The sequence below is a fragment of the Bubalus kerabau genome, chromosome 8 (assembly GCF_029407905.1).
Source record: "Bubalus kerabau isolate K-KA32 ecotype Philippines breed swamp buffalo chromosome 8, PCC_UOA_SB_1v2, whole genome shotgun sequence".
NCBI lineage: Eukaryota > Metazoa > Chordata > Mammalia > Artiodactyla > Bovidae > Bubalus > Bubalus kerabau.
Window position 1 is genome coordinate 19,555,001 of NC_073631.1, and position 27,416 is coordinate 19,582,416.

The 27,416-nt window shown below is 39.4% G+C and overlaps 1 protein-coding gene across 2 annotated transcripts in view; it reads left to right on the top strand.

Moving 5' to 3' along the window:
- NXPH1 (neurexophilin 1) overlaps nt 1-27,416 on the top strand; it is a 360,267-nt gene that overhangs the window by 174,971 nt on the left and 157,880 nt on the right. Inside the window, exons 1-2 of one of the 2 annotated variants that reach the window (XR_008717608.1) lie at nt 10,154-11,221; nt 18,778-18,908. Coding sequence is in view for 1 of the 2 variants with exons in the window: in XM_055589849.1 (XP_055445824.1) it covers nt 11,198-11,221 (24 nt within the window). In the remaining variant the exon portion in view is untranslated. Of the gene's footprint in view, nt 1-10,153; nt 11,222-18,777; nt 18,909-27,416 lie in introns of those variants that run through there. The other variant, XM_055589849.1, reaches the window with a different exon arrangement.

The window sequence follows — 27,416 nt, forward strand, 5'->3', positions numbered from 1 at the left end:
ACACAAACAGGACAGGTCAGTGAGTCAGAAAAGGGAAAAAGTCATAATTTGAAAAGAAGTTGGTGAATAAGTATTCAATCTTTAACACAATGTGAAACTGAAGCTGGCTGGGAACTGTTAAAGAATACGTTGGTAGAAAGGACAGTGGTATTGGATGGCAGGGTTAGCATTCCAGCTGTGCTGTCCAATAAGTAGCTACCAGCCACGTGTCTATTTTACTTTAAAATTAAGCAAAATAAAAATACAGTTCCTGTTGCCCTAGTCACATTTCAAGTGCCCAAAAGCCAGGGATGGAGGCCATTATATTGGATGGTAGAGGTATAGAGCATTTCCATCCTAGCAGAAAGTGCTATTGGGTGGCGCTGAGAGGCCCTGACAGGTGGCGGTAAACCTGAAGGCTTGACGCAACTTTAAGTCTGCAATTTTCGTGGTTGGAGACTGACTATGTTGGAAAAAAGCTTGGATCATGACACTAAAATGACATTTCGGGGCAGCTGAGGTTTTGTATCTAGCTTCACTAGAGAGACAAATATTGCATTGGGTTTAGATATGTAACTTTGCATCCAGGATCCTTCAGTTCTTCCTTCCAAAAAAGTCAACACCCCTCTGTAGGCCACCAGGCAAGGACTTGTATTAGTATCATTAGCCAAATGCTAGTTCGAGTCCCTCTGCTTCCAGTCGAGGCTGCACCTAAGCTTTATAAGACAGCAGGTCAGCCAAACTGTTTTTAGATGCTGCTCCACTTCCCAGTGGAAAATCTTCCTAAAGCTGGAACTTAGTGGCAAGACCAGAACCTTCACCAGTGTCAAGTACACATCTCTTTTCATATACATTCAGTTCCTGTCCTGTTCCAAGAAAACAGTAGTTTAACATCCTGAGACTAAGGTCATATATTTTCTTGCAAAACCTTAATGTGTTCTTGGTGGGGGAGGGCGCAGATAAAAGATGTTAAAAACATTTTACCTTTTGGAAACATTAATTCTTTGACTTGGTGTATTTATTTTAGCTTAGATCTTCCTTGCCCTCATCAATGATTTTCCAAGGGATATAAACCTCTGTTCATAGTAATTGACTCTGATTGTATTGAATTGGTGAGCACTTGTGGATTTATATATTTATTTTACTTTTTGCTAGATCTTTTTGGTCTTTTTAAAAAAAGTGTTAAGGAAGAATGTCAAGGCCACTCATAAAGCTCATTCTCTCACTGCCTGAATTGTTCCTATTTTTAAATCAGCTTTTCTTTTTTTTTTAAATTGCAACAGCTTTCTGAGGCTATTAGGCTACTATTCAATTAGGTATTGCTTCTGTACACAATGGCACCCCCAGAGTTTTAAAGTGCTCACGCTGTTTCAGAAATGTTTAATTTGCTGCCAGGGAATCGCTTAGTTCAGAATAGCATGAGGGAAGCAAAAAGGAAAAAAAAAGAAACAGGGCAGTATTTCTCATAGTAAGGTACTAAGGAAAGATAATAAGGACAATGAAGATAAAGGCAGGCACAGACTGTCACCATGAGATAAAAACTGTGTTTCATCTTAAACGACCTTCTCAAGAATGACTAGAGGTTAGTATGGTTATTCCCATTTCTCTGTTGAGAAAACTGAGCCTTGAAGAGGTAATTTACTCAGTTACACAGATAATAAATGGTGAATTTAGGATTTGTACTCAAACTGTTTGATTCTAGAAACCATGTTTTTAACCATCACTATTCCTTAGTAGACTAAAATGGCGAAGAAGGTACTAAGCACATTCCGTAGTTTTCCCAAATGTCTTTTCTCAAGTTGGACTGAAAGCATGCTGTTCCTCCTAATTACCTTTTGAAGTTTTAATGCTTTAAGATCCAGATTAACTCTTATATTCTCCAAGAACACTTTCTGTATCTCTCCAGCCAAAATTCGCATCCTTCTCCTCCCTTAACCCTGTAACATTTTGTGCTTCCATTATTGTAATTTTCAAAGTCTGCTTTGTATCAGAATTTTATGTTTGTTCTGTGAGCTTCTGGAGTCAGCATTTTAGCTTGTAAAAGTTATCTTTCTCTGGTGTCTAGAATTGTGTCTTGAATATAGCAGGTACTCAGAATAGTTTTGTCGATTTCGAAACTTCGCTAACAACTAACAAACATTGTATTTTTCTGATTCTGGATTGAAAGAAAGAATAAAAGGGCTGCTTTTTTTCTTTTTTCTCATAGTACCTTCTGTCGCATTTCATTATGTTTGAGGACAAGTTATCTTTTAAAGGTGACTTCCAGGATTACACGCATTTATTCACCAGGTAGTAATTGTCACCTTTCAGTCTTCTAGGAGCCAGGCATGTAATGACCACAGAAACAGATTGTATAGCTTTTTTCTTGGAGTTCAGAATCTAGTGGATGAGACAGATAATCATAAGCAATTTTCTCCCTAAATATACAACTATAAATGATCTATGAAGGAAATAAAGGTGATGTTAGGATAGAGTGATGGAGGGAGTGATATTTAAGGGAAGACTTGATGGTGGGAAAAGAGCCCGGGATGAGTAGAGGGAAGAGTGTTCTTAGAAGATGGAATGTCATGTGTGAGAGTCCTGAGGTGGAAAAGAGCTTGAAGAATGGAGTCTCCATTAGCTCAGATGTTATGGAGTAGAAAATAAAGCAGTGATTCCTCTGGCAGTTAGTTCTCTGCCATGCATGCATGACAGGCTCTATCTGTGTCTGCATGGTTATAGGTTAGACCATTCAAAATTTCCATTTTCTGAAAGAGATTTTAGTGGTCAATTACTTAATGAGTTATTCATGTCTTTTGTAGCCTTGTTTACTTTTGCTTATCAACTAAGAGTTAGTGATCAAACTATGCAGTACTTTGTGCATTCTGGTTTTAAAAGTATTTTATTATGTATTATATCAAATCAGTCACTGTATGAGTGGGAATTAAGCCTTTATGTAGTTTTGTATGTGTAGCATTTCTTAATAATAAGTCTCTTATAAATATAAAAAGAGTTGTTTTTTGAAATTGTACATTTGGTTCAAATTATAGCTTCTTACAAAAGAATCATAATATTTACTATTTGTTGAGTGTTTATATGCTAGGTTTTGTGTTAATCATTTCATTAATGTTATTTCTCTTAATTCTCTACAACAAATGTCTTGGCAAATTTTTGTATCAAGGGCCTGGTAGAAAACACTATAGACTTTGTAGGACACATGACCTCTGTTGCATATTAAACTTTGCTATTTTAACACAAAAGCCTCTCTACACAATATGTAAATAAATAAGTCTGGCTGTGTTCTGATAAAACTTTATTTCTGGACACTGAAATTTGAATTTTATATATTTAAAAATATCAAATATTCTTTAAAAAAACTTATTTAACCATTTAAAACTGTGAAAACTATTCTTAAGCTCAGTGCTCATGCAAAAACAGGCTCTGGGCAGGCTTTGGTCCATGGGCTGTAACTTGCCTATCCATGTCCTCCTGATTGTTCCCATTTAATTGACAAGAAACCTGAGATCAGTGAGAATTAATTTATAACCAGAATTGAGTCTCAGGTCTGATAGATCACAAGTTCCATATTTTTAATCCAAATGCCTCATAGCATTAACAGTTCTGTTGGGTTTATGGAATGATTTCCTAATTGTTTCTGGTGTGTAAATCCTGTTCCCCAACCAGATTGCATGTTTCTCAGAGGAAGACATTCTTCTATTTGTCTTATTTCCCTCTACAACAATGATGGGCTTGTTGTAGCAGGTATTCAAAAATGGCTTAACAGTCCTTCAAACGGTTTATTTGAAAGCAATTCAGAACTGTAGGATTTGGGGGAATACATAGCAACTATATTTCTATTGCCCACATAATTTAGTCCTCTAAATTGCTGCCCTGAAGACTGATTAGAAAAATGATTAAAATTCTAGGTGCAACTCTCATGTCACATTTGTAGAATTAGTGTCATTTTATTCGTTTTCACATGCAAATCTTGTAAAACACAAAAAAGTTGATTTCTCTTCCTTTGTGGAATAAATTGCCCTTTAGTCCCCTAAACCATAGGGGATTTCTTTAATTTCTTGTTTTGAAATTGTGCCTGTGGAGTCAATTAAAGGTGAATGTAGGAGCTTTTAGAACCTAAAAAAATGAGTAAATAAATGGAAAATGCTTGAAATGATTTGTAATTGTTAAATAATATGTAGGTAGACAGTCTGCCTTGCTGTCTCTGTCTCTCCATTTCTCTCCCTTAAAATTACCTTAAAATTAAAATTCAGATGTGACAAAATTGTCACAGAGATGTATTAACATTTAGGATATAACTAATTCTTTTATCAGTGAGAACTGACTTCTTTTTTCATTTTACTCGTTATTGAGTTACAAGTTGAGAGATTAGCTTTGTTATGTAAGGTACTGGTTATGCAGACATTTTCTATAAATCAAAAGACCTAAAATACAGAGTATTGAGTATTTGGTAGAAAATATATTTAAAGCAGATATACAATATATCACATGCCAGAATACATTTTGTTGTTCAGTCTCTCAGTCGTGCCCAACTCTTTGTGACTTCATGGACTGCAGCACGCTGGGCTTCCCCTGTTCTTCACTGTCTCCTGGAGTTTGCTCAAACTCATGTCCACTGAGTTGATGATGCCATCCAGCCATCTCATCCTCTGTCACCACCTTCTCCTCTTGTTTTCAATCTTTCCCGATTAGGGTTCTTTCCAATGAGTAGGCTCTTATTGGAGCTTCAGCTTCAGCCTCAGTGCTTCCAATGAATATTCAGGGTTGATTTCCTTTAGGATTGACTGGTTTTATCTCCTTTGTCCAAGGGACTCTCAAGAGTCTTCTCCAGCACCACAGTTTGAAAGCATCAGTTCTTTGGTGCTCAGCCTTCGTTATAGTCCAACTCTCACACCCGTACATAACTACTGGAAAAACCATAGCTTTGACTATACAGACCTTTGTTGGCAAAATGATGCCTCTGCTTTTTAATACACTATCTAGGTTTGTCATAGCTATCTTTTAGAAACATTTCAGCTTATGATAAAATTTTAAGCTGTCAACTTAAAAAATGTGTCAGTAGATAACAGTGTTTCAAAATTATTTTGGAGGGTATGATGGCAACAAATTTGGAAATCCACTAGTTCAGGGAATTTCTTTTAAAAGAGTTCCTCTGAGACAGGACTTCTTCAAGATCTCTAATGACTATCTCCCGCTAGAGGCTTATGTTTTACCAGACTACCCTCTCCACCTCCACATTTGCTTGAATGGTTAATGTAAGTGTGTGTGCTCAATCATGTCCAACTCTATGCGACCCCATGGACTGTAGCAGGCTACACACCTCTGTCCATGGAATTCCCCAGGCAAGGATAATGGAGCAGGTTGTCATTTCCTTCTCCAGAGGATCTTCCCAACCCAGGGAAGATTCAAAACTGTGTCTCCTGCACTGACAGCAGATTCTTGACCACGGAGCCACCAGGGAAGCCCAAATGTAAGCCTAAGAGGATAAAAATGAAATGATGCACACACAGGCCACAGTGGTTTTGAAATAAGTCTCTTGAACTTTCTGGTATTTGCAGAAAGAGGAAGTATTTTTTTATGTTTGTTCTGGATAGAAATATGAAAGATCTGTTTTGAACTTTCCTAGATTCCATACATGCAGGAATATGTTATTGTTGAAAATGGTAAACAGCTGGAGAAGATTACTGCCTTGAACAGCTGGATAAGGGAGTTAAGAGAACCCTGCTTAGAAATCTGGAAACAAAGAAAGTATATTTTCTTAACTACAGTTACTTTAGCACTATAGATGCACAGTCTATATGCCTATAAAACAGCCATTCAAGGTTAAAAAATGCATTCCTTTTTGCTTGTTTGTGGGACAAGGCCTTGAAGAAAATAAAGTGAGTAGATTCTGACCTCAGCAGCCGATTTTCACAAAATTATAGCAAGGACTGAAGGGAAGAGAGATGAAGTTGGTTTGGCCTCAGTGAGTCTTCTCAAGCGAGAGTTGGTAGCAAGTTATACTTCTTTGGAAGTTGACTTAACTTTCCTGTAGGTTGGTGAAGGAATAGTGTACTTAATAGAGTGCTGGTATCCCCAGAGAATCAATGCTGCTTCCAACTGGCACTTCAGATTTAAACAAATTATTGTCTTGTGGAGGAACAACCTTTTCACAAGGTGTTCATGGGGAATAAAATTCCTGAATTTGCTGCAGGCTGAGTGTGTATTTCCATTAATTATTAAGACAGGAAGCAAAGAAGAGCTAGCCTAGGTAAGACTTGAGGGTTCAAGAACCTGAAAGGTACCTACGTTAACAAAAACAAACTTTTAACTTAGACACCATTAAGTAGAATTTCAAGGCCACTCTGTGGGATTCTTTGGCCACAATTTTTTAATTGCAACATCATCACAATCTTCTTCAGTTCAGTTCAGTCACTCAGTCGTGTCCGACTCTCTGCAATCCCATGGAATGCAGCACACCAGGCTTCCCTGTCTATCACCAACTCCTGGAGTTTACTCAAACTCATGTCCATTGAGTCAGTGATGCTCTCCAACCATCTCATCCTTTTTCATCCCCTTCTCCTCTCACTTTCAATCTTTTGCAGCATCTGGGTCTTTTCAAATGAGTCAGCTCATCGCATCAGTTGGCCAAAGTATTGGCGCTTCAGCTCCAGCATCAGTCCTTCCAATGAATATCCAGGACTGACTTCCTTTAGGATGGATTGATTGATTGGGTCTCCTTGCAATCCAAGGGACTCTCAAGAGTCTTCTCCAACACCATAGTTCAAAAGCATCAATTTTTCAGTGCTCAGCTTTCTGTATAGTCCAACTCTCACATCCATACATGACCACTGGAAAAACCATAGCCTTGACTAGATGGACCTTTGTTGGCAAAGTAATGTCTCTGCTTTTTAATATGCGCTCTAGATTGGTCATAACTTTTCTTCCAAGGAGCAAGTGTCTTTTAATTTCATGGCTACAGTCACCATTTGCAGTGATTTTGGGAGCCCCCCAAAATAAAATCTGTCACTGTTTCCACTGTTTCCCCATCTATTTGCCATGAAGTGATGGGACCAGATACCATGATCTTAGTTTTCTGAATGTTGAGCTTTAAGCCAACTTTTTCACTCTCCTCTTTCACTTTCATCAAGAGGCTCTTTAGTTCTTCTTCGCTTTCTGCCATAAGGGTTCCACAGTCTTCTTGGAAGTACACATATCTGTAATGGTAGTAAGTTTTCTTGTGGTATAAAAAGGAAGCTTCGATTTTAAGAACTTAGGGTTATCTAATTTTGAGAAACCCCAGTATAAGAAAATATAAAATAAAGGCAAATATGAATTTAAAGATGCATGAACTATCTTTTAGTACATTTAAAATGTGACTGGATTTACAAATAAAACAACTTATTTTTGACTTGAGAAAAAAGTGGATGTTAAAGTCATGTTTACCACAAGTTAAAATGTTGAAAAATGATAGCCATTTGGTAATAATTTGGTAGCTTAGATGGTAAAAGCATCTGCCTACAGTACGGGAGACCTGGGTTCGATCCCTGGGTTGGGAAGATCCCCTGGAGAAGGAAATGGTAATCCACTCCAGTAATCTTGCCTGGAAAATCCCATTGATGGAGGAGCCTGGTAGGCTACAGTCCATGGGATCACAAACTGTCAGACACAACTGAGCAACTTCACTTTCCTTTCTGGTGTATATAGAGACTTCTTAATTTAATCTATATTAAGGAAAGCTATAAACACTGTGATTATAACTTGGTAATTGGTTATAAGATATTGACTTCATCTGCTGGTATTTCTTTGGAAATTATTTTAGTAAAATTCAGTTTCTAATGCTGGAACTTTCCACAATTTGAAACAGTGGAAACAGTGACAGATTTTATTTTCTTCAGCTCCAAAATCACTGCAGATGTTGACTGCAGCTATGAAATTAAAAGACACTTGCTGCTTGGAAGAAAAGCTATGGCCAACCTAGACAGTGTATTAAAAAGCAGAGACATTACTTTGCCAACAAAGATCCATGTAGTCAAAGCTATGGTTTTTCCAGTAGTCATGTATGGATGTGAGAGTTGGACCATAAAGAAAGCTGAGTGCCGAAGAATTGATAATTTTGAACTGTGGTGTTAAAGACTCTTGAGAGTCCCTTAGACTTCAAGGAGATCAAACCAATCCATCCTAAAGGAAGTCAACCCTGAATATTCATTGGAAGGACTGATGTTGATGCTGAAGCTCTGATACTTTGGCCACCTGATACGAAGAGCTGACTCATTAGAAAAAACCCTGATGCTGGGAGAGATTGAAGGCAGGAAGAGAAGGAGATGACAGAGGGTGAGATGGTTGGATGGAATTATTATTGACTCAATGGATATGAGTTTGAGCAAGCTCTGGGAGATGGTAAAGGACAGGGAAGCCTGGCATGCTGCAGTCCATGGGATTGCAAAGATTTGGATGTGACTGGATGACTGAACACAAAATAACTCACTTCTATAGATTCTAGAGTGCATTTAGTTGAGCTTAATTTTTTTGTTGTTTATGGTTTTTTGGGGGGAGGATTGCCTGTTTTTCTTTTGAATTTTAAACTTCATGTTCTAATGAAAAGAGCATTGAACAAAGACTACCCTGCTCCACCATTTTTAACGGGTCATGTACCCATTTGTGGCTCAAATTTACAATGTGCTGTTTATTTTTAAAAGGTTGTTATGAGGCCAGATAGGTAATAGATTCAATTATTTTAAGTTATCAGATAAATTGATTTATAAATTAATATTATACTAAGACTCAAATAACAATAAACTGTGGGAAGTTCTGAAAGAGATGGAAATACCAGACCACCTGACCTGCCTCTTGAGAAATCTGTATGCAGGTCAGGAAGCAACAGTTAGAACTAGACATGACTTGGAACAACAGACTGGTTCCAAATCAGGAAAGGAGTATGTCAAGGCTGTATGTTGTCACCCTGCTTATTTAACTTATATGAAGAGTACATCATGAGAAATGCTGGACTAGATGAAGCACAAGCTGGAATCAAGACTGCTGGGAGAAATGTCAATAACCTCAGATATGCACAAAACACCACCCTTATGACAGAAAGTAAAGAAGAATTAAAGAGCCTTTTAAAGAAAGTGAAAGAGGAGAGTGAAAAAGTTGGCTTAAAGCTCAATGTTCAAAAAACTAAGATCATGGCATCTGGTCCCATCACTTCATGGCAAATAGATGGGGAAACAGTGGAAACAGTGGCAGACTTTATTATTTTTGGCTTCAAAATCACTGCAGATGGTGACTGTAGCCATGAAATTAAAAGACATTTGCTCCTTGGAAGAAAAGTTATAACCAACCTAAAGCGCATATTAAAAAGCAAAGACATTACTTTACCAACAAAGGTCCGTCTAGTCAAGGCTATGGTTTTTCCAGTGGTCATGTATGGATGTGAGAGTTGGACTATACAGAAAGCTGACCACTGAAGAACTGATGCTTTTGAACTGTGGTGTTGGAGAAGACTCTTCAGAGTCCCTTGGACTGCAAGGAGATCCAATCAGTCCATCCTAAAGGAAGTCAGTCCTGGATATTCATTGGAAGGACTGATGCTGGAGCTGAAGCTCCAATACTTTGGCCACCTGATGTAAAGAGCTGCTGCTGCTGCTGCTAAGTTGCTTCAGTCGTGTCTGACTCTGTGCTACTCCTTAGACAGCAGCCCACCAGGCTCCCCCATCCCTGGGATTCTCCAGGCAAGAACACTGGAGTGGGTTGCCATTTCCTTCTCCAATGCATGAAAGTGAAAAGTGAATGTGAAAAGTGAAAGTGAAAGTGAAAGTGAAAAGTGAAAGTGAAGTCGCTCAGTCGTGTCCGACTCCTAGCAACCCCATGGACTTCAGCTTACCAGGCCCTGCAATCCATGGGATTTTCCAGGCAAGGGTACTGGAGTGGGTTGCCATTACCTTTTCTGGATGTGAAGAGCTGACTCATTGGAAAAGACCCTGATGCTGGAAAAGACTGAATCGGGAAAAGAAGGGGATGACAGAGGATGAGATGGTTGGATGGTATCACCGACTCAACAAACATGAGTCAGAAGACTCCGGGAGTTCGTGATGGACAGGGAAGCCTGACGTGCTTCAGTCAATGGGGTTGCAAAGAGTCGGACACAACTGAGTGACTGAACTGAACTGAACTGAAGACTCAAAACTTAAAAATCTTAGTTTATAAGTTTGACATGTCTATTGTGCATATCACAGGAAAGACAAACAGTATGTATGTATATTCACTTGCACATTACATAGATTTTCTGGGGATCTTGTATTATTCCTTTGATATAATGATATAAAGTTAAGTAAAGTTAAAGACTAGTAAAATTGTGTTTTTTCAATGTGAGCAGTAAAGTTGAAATTGGGAAGTTGTTTCCTGAAGAATAAGCAAGAAAGCTCATTAGCTCTTTATATTGTACCTGGGAAAGTTCTGTTCAGGCCAAGAAAGACCATATTGGGACCAAAATAAGACTCTAGAAAGGATGAATGTGCTTGAGAATCAGAATTTTAAAAGAATAGCAATACTGGAAGGAGTTAATGAAGACATGTAGATATCAGGGCTCTTGAAAGAATGTTCCTGCTTAAATGGCTCACAGAATCTATTATCTACCACTGCCAGAGTGTTTCTGTTAGAATGAACTTTACAATCTCTCAAGTCAGGTTACACAGTCCAGTTCAACTATCATGTCTGGATCTTTACCATGTGTCCACTGGAACTGCAATATGAACACCACTGACTTTTCATTCTGATAAATAACATTCATTAAGCATTGACTCTGCTGTACAGAACTTAGATTTTCTAATCTTCAGAACAGCTCTCTAAGGTATATATTGTCCTGATCCTCGTTTTACAGTTGAAGTCACTGAGTCACAAGAGAGATCAGGTAAAGAGTGGTGCCAGGATTTGAAATCAGAGAGCTCCAGAGCCCGTGTTTCTCATCACTGCTTCACTTCGGGAGAAGCACTTGAAGAGCTCACCATTTTGTAGAGGAGAACAGGAAGCATGTGCTCGTAATATGGTAGGATAAATGCAATCAAAGAACTGTGCACAAAATGCAGGAATACTACTAAAAAAGAACTGCTAATATTGCGTATGGGGGTGTTTTTGTGGAAGGAATTTACAGAGCCAGTGACCCCAAAGCAAAGTATTGAGGCTAAAGAGAAGCTTTCCAAGTGGGTCAAGTGGAGCTGATCATTCACAGCTGAGGAAGGAGTGTATGCAAGTGCGAAGGCCTGGCATGGTAAGATGAACTCAACTACAAGTAGTTCAGTGGTGGAGACGTTTAATGTTAAGTGGGGTTAGAGGACGTGGAGAGGCCAGGAGGTAACAATAAAGAAATCAGCATCAAACAGCAGAGGTCGGTCTTTTCAGCTGGAGGAAGGGGCTTCAGGGCTTCCCTCGTGGCTCAGCTGGCAGAGAGTCCACTTGCAATGCAGGAGACCCTGGTTTGATTCCTGAATTGGAAGATCCCCTGCAGAAGTGATAAGTTACCCACTCCAGTATTCTTGGGCTTCCCTAGTGGCTCAGATGGTAAAGAATCCGCCTGCAATGCGGGAGACCTGGGGTTTGATCCCTGGGTTGGGAAGATCCCCTAGAGGAGGGCATGGCAACCCACTCCAGTATTCTTGCCTGGAGAATCCCCATGGATAGAGGAGCCTGGTGGGCTACAGTCCATGGGGTCACAGAGAGTTGGACAGGACTGAGCGACTAAGCACTGCACAAAGCGCTTCAGCTGTTAATGGGTCAGATTTGTTAGTTAGCTAAATTGCTTAGGTGGGCACATTTGTGGTGGGCAGATGGGGTGGTTGAGAGACCAGTCAGGGGGACAAGGTAGGAATTTAACCAAGGGAAATACCAACTCTGAGGTGGGCAAGCAGTGGATGGTGGATCATCTGTGTTAGAGAATACAAGAACAAGTGCCGTTTGGGGAAGATGGTGAATTTGGCTATATGATTACTAGTTGAGTCCCTTTGGTAGTATTTTATATTTCCTTTTTGTCTAGAATTTCCTTTAATACAACGTTTTAATGTACAAGTATTCTAAATACAGTCATCCCCCCTCATCTTTAATTTTGCTTTCTGTGGTTTTAGTTACCCATGGCCAACTGCAGTTTGAAAATATTAAATGAAAAATTCAAGAAGCAAATAATTCATAAGTTTTAAATTGTGAACCATTCTTAATAACATGGTGAAATCCCCAGCCTTCCTGCTTCATCCTGCCTGGGATTTGAATCATACCTTTGCCCAGCCTATCCTACCTGTTAGTCACTTATCAGCCCCCTAGGTTATCAGATCAACTGTCTCAGTATAGCAGTCTTGAGTTCAAGCACTTCCCAGGTGGCGCTAGTGGTAAAGAACCCACCTGCCAATGCAAGAGACCTAAGAGATGGGTTTTTGATCCCTGGGTTGGGACCAGATCTCCTAGAGGAGGCACAGCAACCCACTCCAGTATTCTTGTCTGGAGAATCCCATGTACAGAAGAGCCTGGAGCGCTACAGTCCATGGGGCCACACAGAGTTGGAGCCGACTGAAGCGGCTTAGCAGCACAGGCTCGTGTTAAGCACCCCTCATTTCACTTACAAATGGCCCCAAAGCACAAAAGTAATGATGCTGTTGGTTTGAAAACACCAAAGAGAAGCTGTACAGTGCTTCCTTTAAGTGGAAAGTTACAAGTTCTTGACTTAATATGGAAAGAAAAGTTTGTGTGCTGAGGTTGCTAAGATCTGCAGTAAAGAATCTTCTGAACTTGTTAAGGAAAAAGAAATTCTTGCTAGTTTTGCTGTTGCACCTCAGATTGTCAGTATTATGGCCACCATGCATGGGAAGGGCTTGGTTAAGATGGAAAAGGCATTGAGTCAGTGTGATAAGATATTTTGAGAACAAAAGAGAGAAATAACATCTACATAGCTTTTATTACAGTGCATTGTTCTATTATTACTTTAATTATTCTATTTTATTATTAGTTGTTGCTGTTCATGTTTTACTATACTAATTTATAAATTAGACTTTTTCATGTGCTATGCTTAGTCACTCAGTCATAGGTATGTATGTATAGGAAAAACATTGTATAGTGTTCAGCACTATCTACAGTTTCAGTCATCCACTGGGGATCTGAGAACGTATTCCCTGAGGATAAGAGGGCTACTGAATTGACTCTGAATGATCTATTTTGTGGGGACAGATACTCAGGGGAGCCTGTGTTAAAAACTAAGCAGCTTCTCTCTATTTGCACTTCCAGACTTCAGAGCTGTCTACAGAAGAACCAGAACAGTCTGAGTAAATGCCTATAGCTTTGCTCACATAGTCAGATCCAAGATATAAAAGCAGAGGACAGGGAGTAGCTGCTAGAACCTCTGTATCTGTTCACATGCTTTCTGAGTTGAAAACCAGTCCTTCTTTAGCTTCTGTTAATGCTGATTATATAGAAAATTGCACAACGCTTCACTTTGGTTTGTCCAATTGAAATGCCCTTTTTAATAAATAAGTGGCATTACCATATTGGTCAATTCCCAGATCAATGCGAATCTGAGATTTCTTTTGAGGCAGACGGTGCTCCTATCATTTCAGTGCAGTCAATTAGCAGAGGTGATATGAAAATAGCCAGCTCGGCCACAGAAAGCAAATAGCCTTCAGATGATTATTAAGCAGTTTTCCTTCCTTGCTGGAGTTAAAAGCATTAGGATTTGAATCCTGCCCACGCTCACTGTATACAGCATATGTCATTCTCTCCATCCTTATTGCTATTCATATTGAGGTCAATTATGAGCTGCTGTTTAATGTCACCATGAAATTGTTCAATTATTTTCTCTCAGCGTCTAAGCAGCTATCCTCAAAGGGATTTAGGAGGAGTGGTATTAATACTGAGGAATTCTTAGGAAGCCAGTAGCCCTAGATGGCTCTCCTTTTGTGTCTCACCCCTTCTCAATTATGAGATCCAAAATGCCTGATAAGTTGTTAATGAATAGCTTAGTAGTCAATCTCCTCTTCGGTTAATATTGGGGAAAATAAACAGAGTTCCCTTCGTTGGTGGTGAAGTCATAATTAAAAGAGAGAAGCTGCTGTGTTTTCCACTTCCCCCCACCTCCCTTCATAACTAGACTCTTCGAGAGCCTCAGGGACTTGCGTTTATTCCTAGCTAAAGAACTTTCTTTTTCCATTTGAATGTTGAAGTGAAAGGAGGGGAGAGGTAAACATTTTTCTCAGTGAATCACAAGTATCTGTGTACAATGCCAGCTGTTTTTTCAGTTTACAAGTAAAATGGCCTTGGATCTCTGTTCCTATTGTCGTAATTTGCGGGGAGATGCACAGAGAAACGTTTCAACAAAGAAACGGATGTCAGTGCTTACCAAGAAATATGTTTCAGTTACTCCTTTTTCTCTCTATAGCTTGGTTTGGGTCTTCTGACGTTAGTCCAGTTGCTCCTCATCATTTTGTGTTTGCTCTTAGCTCTGTAATTTGGTTATCTCTATAGTGATGCAAAACCAACAAAGTGTTTCTTTGAGGCATTTCAGTTTATTTAATCATCCAAACTATTATGTGCGAGGTACTGTGCCTGATGTTGTCTGGTGAAGGGAAATAGCTGGAAGGATCGGCCAAGGAGCCACTTTCAAGGGGGTTGTGGTATAACCGAGGCAGTGTCCACGAAAGGGCTGACTCTGATCCTGGCAGAATGAACTAAATGTCCTAAGAGGATGTTGGATTGGATCCCACAGGCCTTAAAGGGCCTGTACTTGCCCAGCTTCAAGATCAAAGAAAGAGCCTGGAGTCCACAACAGAAAACAATGGTTTAAAAGGGGAGCTTACATTTCTGAAGCAAGGGCCTGGGGCTACACCCCACCATCAGCGACAGACAGTGGGTAGGACTTGGTGGCAGTCTTTGTTCCATGTAGTGGTGGGAGAGAGGCCACTGGTTATGGGGGAAGTGGATGTCAGGTTGGCTCAAGGGCTACCAGCGAAACCAGCAGTGGGCACCACCGCTTGGATAAGCTAACAGGGGGAGACATTCTGATCTATACTCCTAAGCTGAGGCAAGGATAAGTATGCAGGAAGATAAGTCTTGTGTGTAGGTGTAGGTGAAGCAGATGCTAGTTGAGCAGGGGATGTACAGAGAACAAGAGAACCGCCGTCCTGAGAGACCTGAACATACAGAGGAGCAAACAGAAGCCTATGGGAGAGCAGAGCAAGCACTCTCAAATACACGGCTTCGTGGGAGAAGAAACCTTTGAGCTGCACCTTGAGAGTAAGAAGACGTTTTACAGGCACATGGGGTTGAGCATTCAGGCTGAGGGAATGCCGAAACGGTCACGGATGTTGTTACACTCTATGATCTCACCTTCTTAACCAGTCCCTGCCACCACTTTTGTCCTGGCCTTCAGGAGTCTCCTCTTTCCTATTGTTGTACCCCCTCTTCCAGTCTCATTTATATTGATCTCATTCTCAATATTGCTATCATAGTAAGCTTTATAACTCACTAGTTTCATCTTGTCTCCTGTGCCTGATAAGTACAGTAGTGTCCCCCATTGCCCCCCAAAATAAAACCTGAGGTTCCCGTCTTAGTATATGATCCTACAATGGTCTGATAGTACCTATGTTGGCCTTCTTGTCTTTCTGCACTCTAACTCAGGATCACCTATTTGGCAAGCATCTGTCAACTTAAAAAAATATTCACAACCTGAAAATTGAGAGTTATGCTTTATTTGGTGGGAATTTTTAGGACTTCAAGCTCGGGAGACAGCGTCTTCAGTAACCCCTGCTCTGAGGAGGGGAGAGGAGGAGCCAGGTTATATACAAGTTTTGTAACAAAGAGCAGGTAGTCTGAACATAAAAAAATTGTTATTAACTAAAGAAATCCTGATGACCCAAGTTAAGGAATTTAGTGTTTTTTTTTTTTTTTTTTTTTTTTTTAATCTATGGAAAGATGCAAGAGTCTGGGCTCACTGAAATCATTCCTTTGAAATGTACCTCAGCTTTATATGGGCTTCCCTGGTGGCTCAGGCAGTAAAGAATCTTCCTACAGTCCAGGAGACCCAGGGTCTATCCCTGGGTCGGGAGGATCCCCTGGAGAAGGGAATGGCAACCCACTCCAGTATTCTTGCCTGGAGAATTCCACGGACAGAGGAGCCTGGCAGGCTGCAGTCCATGGGAACGCAGAGTCAGACACGACTGAGCGACTAACACTTGCACTTTCAGCTATATGGGATCAGTATCCCGTGTTTTTCACGTCCTGAGCTTCCTTGGGGCTCTTTGTAGGGAGAGGCTGTAGCCTGATGACTGTGAGGTGACAGGTATCCCTTTCCTTCCTGTGTTCCCTCAGGGTTCATCGGCTCACACTGGAGGGCTGCAATTGCTGATGACTTTGACATCCTTGTTTACTGATACGGCAGGAAATATTCCATTTCTCACAGATGTTTGCACTTATTTGTCTTTCTGTCTTTAATGCTTTCTTCTCTCATCTGCCTGTCAAATTCTAAGTTCAGTCACTTCTATCTCTGTTACATGGCAGTCTGCCAGGTTCCTCTGTGGATGGAATTCTCCAGGCAAAAACACCAGAGTGGATTGCCATTTCCTTCTCCAGGGGATCTTCCCGACCCAGGGACTAAACCTGGGTCTCCTGTGTTGTAGGCAGATTCTTTACTGTCTGAGCCACCAGGGAAGCCCTCATATGGCTAAGGTACATATCAAAGGAATGATTTCAGTGAGCCCAAATAGAGATCAAGACCTGGTTTACTCCACTAGTTCTGCAGGCTAGTGTGAATAGAGCAGGAAAAGAACAACCTGAAATAGTGCTTAAGCAACCATATTCATATCCAGTTGTGCCCACTTTACCCTCATGTGGTAGGGATATTTTTTGTGGGGGAGAAGTGTTGTTGATGTTAGGTATGTATGTGCTTAGTCACTCAGTCGTGTCTGACTCTTGCCACCCTTTGGACTACAGCCCAGCAGGATCCTCTGTCCATGGGATTTTTCAGGCAAGAATACTGGAGTGGGTTGCTAATTCCTTCTCCAGGGGGTCTTTCTGACCCGGGGATTGAATCCGTGTCTCCTGCGGCTCCTGCATTGCAGGCAGATTCTTTACCCACTGGGCCATGTTAATTTATTAGTAAATAGAATTTCCATCTTTAATGCTTATTTATGTATCTTTTAGTCATAATAATGAAGCAAATACTAGAATAGATTCATTCTGAAGAAAGAGCTTATGAAACAAAAGAACAAAGGATTGGGGAACCAGAACTATTTGAGAGAAATATTAGTTGAAAGGAAGAAAGTGGCATGGTAGAAGCTACGTCTAACATGCACATTTCCCTTGCTAAGAAAAACGTGTATTTATGTGGTCCTCAAAAGTTGGATTCATTCAATAATTACTAAGAGAAAGACTAATTACAGTATACTGGTACATGTTTGATCAGGGGCCTCTGCCTGGAATTTTTTTCCTGGGTCAACTCTTTTAATGGATACTGGTAAACCCATGCCAAGGATGGAGAGAAACCATGTAAAAAGCTCATTTGGAAACCAGCTCAGAGGATTTTGCAAGGCTCATTTTATTTCCTCTTTATGCGTCAGTTCACTCAGTGCTTGATCTAGTTGGTTTCTTGTGGTACTGGCTTTCTATCTATTTAGACCTGGTTCCTGGGCTTCAGATTGTATTTCTCTGCCATTCGTTTGACAGGTGGGAGGTCCACTGTTCTGACCCAGCCTGGCTTGTCGACCTGCAGGAGCTTATAGAATCTGTCCCCAGGGTGGGTGGGTTGATCAGACAGATGTGCAGGTTATGTGGCCTGGCCAATCAGACCTAAGTTAACTTTAAGCTGGTTGCCTTCAGTGATTCTTCTCTCCACTCATGATTTATGAGTTATATTTGACCTTTGGTTAGAAAAGAATATTTAAATGTTATCACATAATATAAATAGACTGCTTTAGTCTCTTCAGGAAACTCCATACAAATGCAAATATTCCACTTGTCAATGGAAAGGATATATATATATGTATATATATATATGTATGTGTGTGTATATATATATAGTAAATATAGTATATATATATATATAAAATAAAGAATCTACCTGCAGTGCAGGAGACTTGGGTTGGATCCCCGGGTTGGGAAGACCCCCTGGAGAAAGGAATGGCTACCCATTCCAGTATTCTTGCCTGGAGAATTCCATGGACACAGGAACATGGTGGGCTACAGTCCATGTATTTTTTTTCCATATGGTGATCATTCTTTTCTTTCCTGAAGATTATATATTGTTACCATCATTCCTCTTCTTTGGGTGTTTCTTTTTTTTTTAATCTAACTTTAAAAAATAATCAAACTTCTTTTCTAGTATATAAATTTTAATCTACCATGGGGTTAGGTCATAGAGGAACCAGACTAAGAAGATGATATAACAAGAATAATTTTTTTTTTTCAAAATCACTTAATACATTAATGGAAAAGAACTAAAATAATGCCACCAAGGTGGTATATCCAGTGACCCTGAAGTTACCAACATTCTCAGTGTGTGACACCCATTCTTCAGGACGACGTCTCTCAGAATTCCCTTTACTGTTTCCCCCTGCCCCCGTCAGAGAGCAAGTAATGTACCAGGAGAGGTAAGTGATGCTGATCCTTGTCCTCACCAATGTTGTATCCAGATCACCTTTTATTGAAATGGGGACTGAGCCCTGGGAAGGAACATCTAGTCACCCTGGAATATATTATGTCAGGACTTGATTCGCTAGAACCATGATGAAGACAGAGTGCCCTTGTGCTTATCTGATGCCTTCCTGTTTTGTGATGAGAAACTCCTTCCCTTCCTAGATTTGTAATCCAACTGGTTCTTCTTCCTGTAACTCAAGGAGTCACCGTGCTATTCTAGGACCAGACTGCAGGATATTCGGGGAAATGCCATCATTTGCTGGCTGCTGGAAATATATGGCTTTAAATCAATTTCAATAAAAGTCCTGACCAAAGACCAATGGCTGCATTTTGGCTTAATCAATACTGCAAGTTAAATACTGAAAGTTAAATATGGCTTTGGTGGTTTTTTTTTTTTTTTTGCCTTCAACCTCTTACATTTAGGTAATAGTAATAATAAATAGTGTATTTATATTGATGGATATAGTATATCAGAAAAAGTTTGCTGCTTGCTTTAAAAGATACCAGCAACATTCACTTTGATTATCAATAAGCAAATGGGTATAATTACCTGTAGTCATTCAAAAATATCACTTTTGTGACTATTTTAGTATGTGTTCTTTTAGTCATTTCTCTCTGTATTTAAAATGGTTCATAAAAGCTTTCCAAAAATTTCTTTCTGAACCAGAGGTCTGATCACATTATTGCTGAACTCAAAAAGCATTACCTGCCTTCCCGTGCCTATAGCATAGACTCAGGTTTCTTGGCTTGGCTTTTAAGACTCCTCATGGCTTTCTGACCGTCTCCCCTCAATCCCCTGATCCTTCCTCTGGTCTGTGTCATTTTAAAAGGTGCGCCCTTATGTGCTTGGTCCCATTGTTTCAAATGTCCTTCCCCCATCATTATCCTTCTTGCTAAGCCTGTTCAAATCCTCCTTCCCTCAGAATGTCCTCAGTTAGAATTAATGCCTTGCTTCACTCTGTTTCACCGCTCATTTCTCTCTATTAAGCATCTCTCTCAGTCACCCTTACCTTAGCTCTAAGTTTGCATGCCTGCTTTCCTCACTAGATTTTGAGTCTGGAGGAAAGGAATTATCATCCTCACACTTTGTTGTGATGGCTTGTTTAATATCAGTTTTTTCCACTCTCCTATAATCCAAATAAAGATAGGGCCACCTTTATAACTTCAGCACCATGTCCCTGTTTATTGGGCATGTAAATAGTTCAGACTCAACAATATTTGAGTACCATTTATTCTGTGTTGATTTGCAAGCTTCTAGCATAGTGCCTAAAACTTGGTAATGCCTAAGAGATATTGGCTGGATTACATTATTTCTTATTGACCACAAATAAGGAGAAGGCATGGGTCAAACACCAAAGATCTATGACTTGTTCAGATTTTTTGGAAGATTTTCAAAGGAAATAAGCTCATTACTTTGAAACTTACTCAGGAGTATAAAGCATTTTGAACAGATAAGACAGTAAATATTATTCCAGGCAGTAGTGGGTAATACAGTTCTACAGGACCTCAATAGCTCTCATAAACTTTTGACTCATTATTGCTGCTACTATTTTTGTTTTTTTGTTCAGCTGGCCACATCATCATTAAAACTGGATCAATAATTGTGTTATCAGCTACATTCCAGGCAAAGTACTCCCCATTTATATAAGAAGACCACTCAAGTCTGCCTTCGTTATTTTGAGTTTTATTGGTCATTTTTGTCATTTGCTTAGCTCTTCCACAATTCATGGTAATTTTTCAGACTTACCTATTATGGCTAGAATTATCTTTCCAAGTTTACTTTTGGATAGAAAATGACTTTACCTTTTTTGGTTGTTCTCTAAGTGACCTTGAAAGGTACATATTCTTCTTACTCTTTCTAAGATCCTAATAAGAAATAGTACATTTTCTTTTATTTCACACCATGTGGTCTCTTCATTCTCTCTTCCTTTATTTGTTGGGTATTTCTTTTAATTAAATAAAAATCACATATGGTTATATTTTTTTTTCCTTAGTCATCCTTTTTTTTTTTTTTTAATTTTCTGGCAAACTAACTAGAAAAGTTAGTCTTCAGATCTATCTGAAAAATAAAAATTTTTTGAAATCTATTATTTTGCATTCTTTAAAATGAATGCCCCAAATTGTTGTTTTCTCATGGGACAAATGCAGTGATGATAGAGTGTTAGCTATATTGTATTAGCAAAAGTGGGCTTCCCAGATAGCTCAGTGGTAAAGAATCCACCTGCCAATGAATGAGACACAGGAGATGCAGGTTTGATTCCTTAGTCGGGAAGATCCCTTGGAGAAGGAAATGGCAACCCACTCCTCTATTCTTGCCTGGGAAATCCCATGGACAGAGGGGCCTGGAGGGCTATAGTCCATGAGGTTGCAAAAGAGTCGGACACAACTTACCAACAAAACAACAGTTAACAAAAATGCATGTAACTGAGACAAAAATTCTGTGAATGGATGTATCCTTCTCCTAAAGACTGAGCTAGCAAATCTGCCTTCAGTGTTCGTGGCATTTTCTGGGTCAGGATCATGTGCTATTTAATAAATTCTGCATTTCATGTAAGAAGGAGTGGTTTGTATATTCAGTTCTGATATAACACCATGTTCCTTTAACAAAACGTTTATTGATTCAACATTCTCTACAACCATTTCTAATGTAGCCTGGTCCTTTAATTTCTAGTTATCTTCTACAAGTATTTCTTGAGTGTTACAATATTCTCAAACTGCAGTGAACTCTCAAAGGGGTACAAATGGAGTATAAGAAATTGCAATTAGAAAAATTTTCATCTGCATTTTTTCTTTGGTTTTCTTTAGTTGCACTGTTCTTGCTTTCTTACTATGAGATTGCCTTTTTTTTTCCATGTTGTTATTGCTGTTTAGTCACTCAGTTCCGTCTGACTCTTTTCGACCCTTTGGACTGTAGCCCTCCAGGCTTCTCTGTCCATGGGATTTCCCAGGCAAGAATACTGGCGTGGGTTGTCATTCCCTTCTCAGGGGATCTTCCTGACCCAGGGATAGAACTTGGCAGAGGGATTCTTTACCACTGAGCCACCAGGGAAGCAGTCTGCTTTTCTCATTCTTGTCTGACTAAAATTGTGCAAAAGGGACTTTGAAACCAACAATATTGCAAAATACAACTTGCAGACAAAGTTTGAGCTTTAAGCTTTTATGTTTTCCTTTGCATTTTGAAATTTCTAATATTTTATCATCATATTTTTGATTGGAATTTTTGTTGAGTGTTTTTTCAAAGAAGGTGTTACAATCAGGTTCTAGTATGGTGGCAGATTACTGCTGACAATAGCATAATCAAATATAAGTTTTTGGTATATTATATATAATATATTATATAAGTTATAGTATAATTTGTGAATACAAATCACATTCTTAACAAATTTGTGGCTGGTCAAAGCACTGATATTCTGACAGATTATAAGCCCGTAGCCTAACATAAGCCTAACCTTACTTACTTATTACATAAAAAAGATATATAGGTTTCTTCCAAATAGTATAAATTATATGGAGATAATAACATACCTGTCCTTTCTTTGGTGTCATTTTAGATTGATGCTTAAATATCACAATATTAAACACCACTGCTAATTCTTGAAACTGCGTGGCATATGCCATGTTTAATTTTAGGGCTTTATAACTTGTACTATAAGGTTTGAAACCACATCAAGTGAGCTTATGCACGTTCATTTTTAATTACTAGATTCTATTAGAACTGTTTAAGGAATGCATCATCTTTGGTGTGTGCAAAATGAAAGGTGATGTAAAAACACAGTTTTGTGGAGTGGCTTCTGTGTAATTTTGGCTCCCTGGAATGCCAGTTGGGGAATGGCAAAGGCTAATACTCAACAGATGGCAAAGTCCTAAAACCTATAATAATGGTTGCAGTTATTTTCATTACTGTCATTTGATGACACATACAATAGTGTGAAAAGGCTTGAACTGGGTAATCACGGTAAATATACTCAAAGGGACCAGATGCATTTCAAACAATCAAAATGGTGATGGATATTCAGGCTGAGTGCCACTTCGGCACATATTCTAGGTACATTTATTGCTAGGAATTAGAAGCAACATTACTTGTCACAGAGAGGAACTCCATTTCCCCTTTTAGTAATAACAAGCAACAAAAATTGACATCTGCTGTAACACAGACAGATTATTTCACATCCTTTATGATTGTGTGTCATTACCGTGCATATAAATTTAGTTTGCAGATGTTCAGCGTCAGAGATCAAAATACCAATTTTGCCCACAAAAGAGCTGCAATGGATACCGGAAACCTAAGCACTTTTGTGAATAGAATAAGTTAAATCTTTTAGAGAGAGGACAATAACAAGCAAATGAGATTAGCAAGAAAGCACACCAAAGGCTCAGAAAGGAATGTGTGGAAGTTCCAGAAGATCTTAATTGTTTTATTTCCAGCTCTGTTAAGGTACCTATTCTTGATTTTCATTTCCAGAGACTGTAGTTGGAGATGCCTATGTCATTTTCTTCAGTACCATGTGTAAAATGAAGCCATGTTTTTTCCTTGAAAGATAGATTCTGCCAATCAAGAACATTTATTAGATCATCTTTGAATATTTATAATTCTTCCTGTGCTAAATATGTAAAACCAGTTCTTGGTGACTGCTTGTGGGGCCAGGGTGGCAATCACCTACAATGATCTACAATGCTAGAGACAAGCTTACCTTTCGAGGTGCTCAGTACTCAGTTTAAAATCACTGTTCATTCTATGTCTATTTCACTTTATTAATTTTAGGAAGCATGGATAGAATGTGAGAAGAAATATTTTTGTATTTTGAGATACATTATAAAATATCTAATAGTACAAACATAATTACACTTTATGGAAAACACTTTTCCTTTTCCCCACCCCCAAGCAACCTCAAAGCCTAAACAACTTCAAGGAAAGGAAAGAAACCCGAGTCACTTATTTTAACAATCTTGTCCCTGCTCCAAAGGCACTGTTAACAATGTGGATATATTTTGCATTTGCCTCTGGGGATTTACCACTCAATATTAAAACACTTCCCACTGTGACATTTTTTAAACTGTCTCTTTCCTCTGCTGAGCTAACAACATAATGGGGATCAAGAAAACAGTCTGGGACAAGTACAAAATAAAATCCCTGCCGGGCATTGGAAGCTAAGGCATAGTTTTTGACCCTCTTTTTGTTAATAGGCAAAGATACAGGACTGCTGCCCTCTCATACTTTGCTGTTTTCAAAGCTTGTTAAATGAATTGGCTCTTTTCTATCATAAATTTAAAATATTTACACAGAATCCTTAGGTCAAATCTAAGTATATATCCTGTTTGATTAGTGAAAATATATATAGAATTTGTTGTTGTTCAGTCACTATGTCATGTCTGGTTCTTTGTGACCTCATGGACTGCAGCACACCAGGCTCCTCTGTCCTCCATTATCTCCCAGAATCTGCTCAAATTCATGTCCATTGAGTCCGTGATGCTATTTAACCATCCCATCCTCTGCTGCCCCCTTCTCCTTTTGCCTTCAATCTTTCCCAGCATCAGGGTCTTTTCCAATGAGTGGCTCTTCACATCAGGCGGCCAAAGTGTTGGAACTTTAACTTCAGCTTCAGTCTTTCCAATTTATGTTCAGGGTTGATTTCCTTTAGGATCAACTGGTTTGATGTCCTTGCAGTCCAAGGCACTCTCAAGAGACTTCTCCAGCACCACAGTTCAAAAGCATCAATTCTTCCACACTCAGGAAGAATGGAACTTCCACTTTCACACTTCTTTATGGTCCAACTCTCACATCTGTATATGACTACTGCAAAAATCATAGCTTTGATGATACAGACCTTTGTTGCAAAGTGATATCTCTGCTTTTTAATATGCTGTCTAGGTTTTTCCTAGCTTTTCTTCTGAGAAACATGCGTCTTTTATTTTGTGGCTGTAGTTGATATCCACAGTGATTTTGGAGCCCAAGAAAATAAAATCTGTTTCTACATTATCCCCATCTATTTGCCATGAAGTGATGGGAATGAATGCCACGATCTTGCCTTTTTTTTTTTTTTTTTTTAATGTTGAGTTTCAAGCCAGCTTTCTCACTCTCCTGTTTCACCCTCACCAAGGGATTCTTTAGTTCCTTTTCGTTTTCTGCCGTTAGAGTGGTATCATCTGTATATCTGACATTGTTGATGTTTTTCCTGGCAATGTTGATTCCAGCTTGTGATTCATCCAGCCTGGCATTTTGCATGATGTACTCTGCATATAAGTTAAATAAGCAGAGTGACAATATACAGCCTTGACGTACTCCTTTCCCAATTTTGAACCAGCCTTCTGTTCCATGTCCGATTCTAACTGTTGCTTATTAACCTATATTCCTGTTTCCCAGGAGACAGCTTTCCCATCTCTTTAAGATTTTCCAGTTTTTTGCGATCCATACAGTCAAAAGCTTTAGCATTATCAGGGAAGCAGATGTAAATGTTTTTCTGGAACTCCCTTGCTTTCTCCACGATCCATCTGAGGTTGGCAATTTGACCTCTGATTCCTCTGCCTTTCTAAATCTAGCTTATACATCTGGAAGTTCTCAGTTCATGTATTGCTGAAGCCTAGCTTGAAGGATTTTGAGCATAACCTTGCCAGCATGTGAAATGATTACAACTGTATGGTCGTTTGAACATTCTTTGACATTGCCCTTCTTTGGAATTGGAATGAAAACTGACCTTCTGCAGTCCTGTGGCCACTGCTGAGTTTCCCAAATTTGCTGACATATTGAGTGCAGCACTTTAACGGCATCACTTTTAAGGATGTGAAATAGCTCAGCTGGAATTCAGTCACCTCCACTAGCTTTGTTCATAGTGATGCTTCCTGAAACCCACTTGACTTCACACTCCAGGATGTCCAGCTCTAGGTGAGTGACCACACCATAGCCACCATAGCAAGTTATCTGAGTCATTAAGACCTTTTTTTTTTTTTTGTATAGTTCTTCTGTGTATTCTTGCCACCTCTTCTTAATCTCTTTTGCTTCTATTGGGTCTCTGATGTTTCTGTTCCTTATCGTGCCCATCCTTACATGAAATATTCCCTTGGTATCTCCAATTCTCTGAAGAGATCTCTAGCCTTTGCCATTCTATTGTTTCCCTCGATTTCTTTGCATTTTTCACTTCAGAAGGTTTTCTTATCTCTCCTTGCTATTCTCTGGAACTCTGCCTTCAGTTAGGTATATCTTTCCCTTTCTCCATTGCCTTTCACTTCTCTGCTTTTCTCAGGTATTTGTAAAGCCTCCTCAGACAATCACTTTGCCTTCTTTTTCCTTCATTTCTTTTTCTTTGGAATGGTTCTGATCACTGCCTCCTGTACGGTTTTGTGAACCTCTGTCCATAGGTCTTCAGGCACTCTAAGAGATCTAACCCCTTGAATCTATTCATCACCTCCACTGTGTAATCATAAGGGATTTGATTTATGTCATACCTGAATGGTCTATTGGTTTTACCTACTTTCTCCAGTTTAAGTCTGAATTTTGCAATAAGGAGTCCATGATCTGAGCCATAGTCTGATCCTGTTCTTGTTTTTGCTGACTGTATAGAGCTTCTCTGTCTTCAGCTGCAAAGAATATAATCAATCTGATTTCAGTATTGATCATATGGTGATGTCCACATGTAGAGTTATCTCCTGGGTTGTGGCAAAGGGGCCTGCACAACTCAATGAAGTTATGAACCATGCCATGCAGGGCCGCCAAAGATGATGGGTCATAGTGAAGAGTTCTGAGAAGACCTGGTCCTCTGAAGGGGGAAATGGCAGCCCACTACATTATTCTTGCCACGAGAACCTCATGAACAATATGAAAAGACAAAATTACATAATACTGGAAGATGAGCCCCCCAGGTTTGAAAGTGTTCAACATGCTTCTGGGGAAGAGTGTAGGGCAATTACTAATAGCTCCAGAAAGAATGAAGTGGCTGGCCCAAAGCAGAAATGATGATCAGCTGTGGATGGGTCTGATGGTGAAAATAAAGTCTGATATTGAAAAGAACAATATTGCATACAAACCTGGAATGTTAGGTCCATGAATCAAGGTAACTTGGACGTGCTTAAGCAGGAGACAGCAAGAGGGAACATGGACATGTTAGAAATCCATGAACTAAAATGGATGGGAATGGGTGAATTTAACTCAGAGGACCATTATATCTACTGCTGTGGGCAAGAATCCCTTCCAAGAAATGGAGTAGCCATCATAGTCAACAAAAGACTCTGAAACACAGTCATTGGGTGCATTCTCAAAAATGACAGAATGATCTCTGTTCGTTTCCAAGGCAAACCATTAGCATCACAGAAATCCAAGTCTATGACCCAACCCCCTGATGTTGAAGAAGCTGAAGCTGACAGGTCCTATGAAGACCTACAAGACCTTCTAGAAGTAACACCCAAGGAAGATGTCCTTTTCTTCATAGGGGATTGGAATGCAAAAGTAGGAAGTCAAGAGACACTGAGAATAATAAGCAAGTTTGGTCTTGGAGTACAAAATGAAGCAGGGTAAAGGCTAACAGAGTTTGCTCAAGTTAACATGCAACTCATAGCCAACATGCTTTTTCAACAACCCAAGAGACAGCTCTACAAATGGACACCACCAGATGGTCAATACCGAAATCAAATACATGGAACAGTATGTGTAAATCAAGAAAATACTGGTGGCAATAGCTGAAAACCTGATGCAGTCATAGAATTGGTAGGCAGCTGTGATTACATGAGAAGAACATGCAGGTCCTTGGAATATTGAAGAAGACCTGCTTTCTTTTCCTTCAATATTTTTCTGTTTTGAGTATAATGCTAAT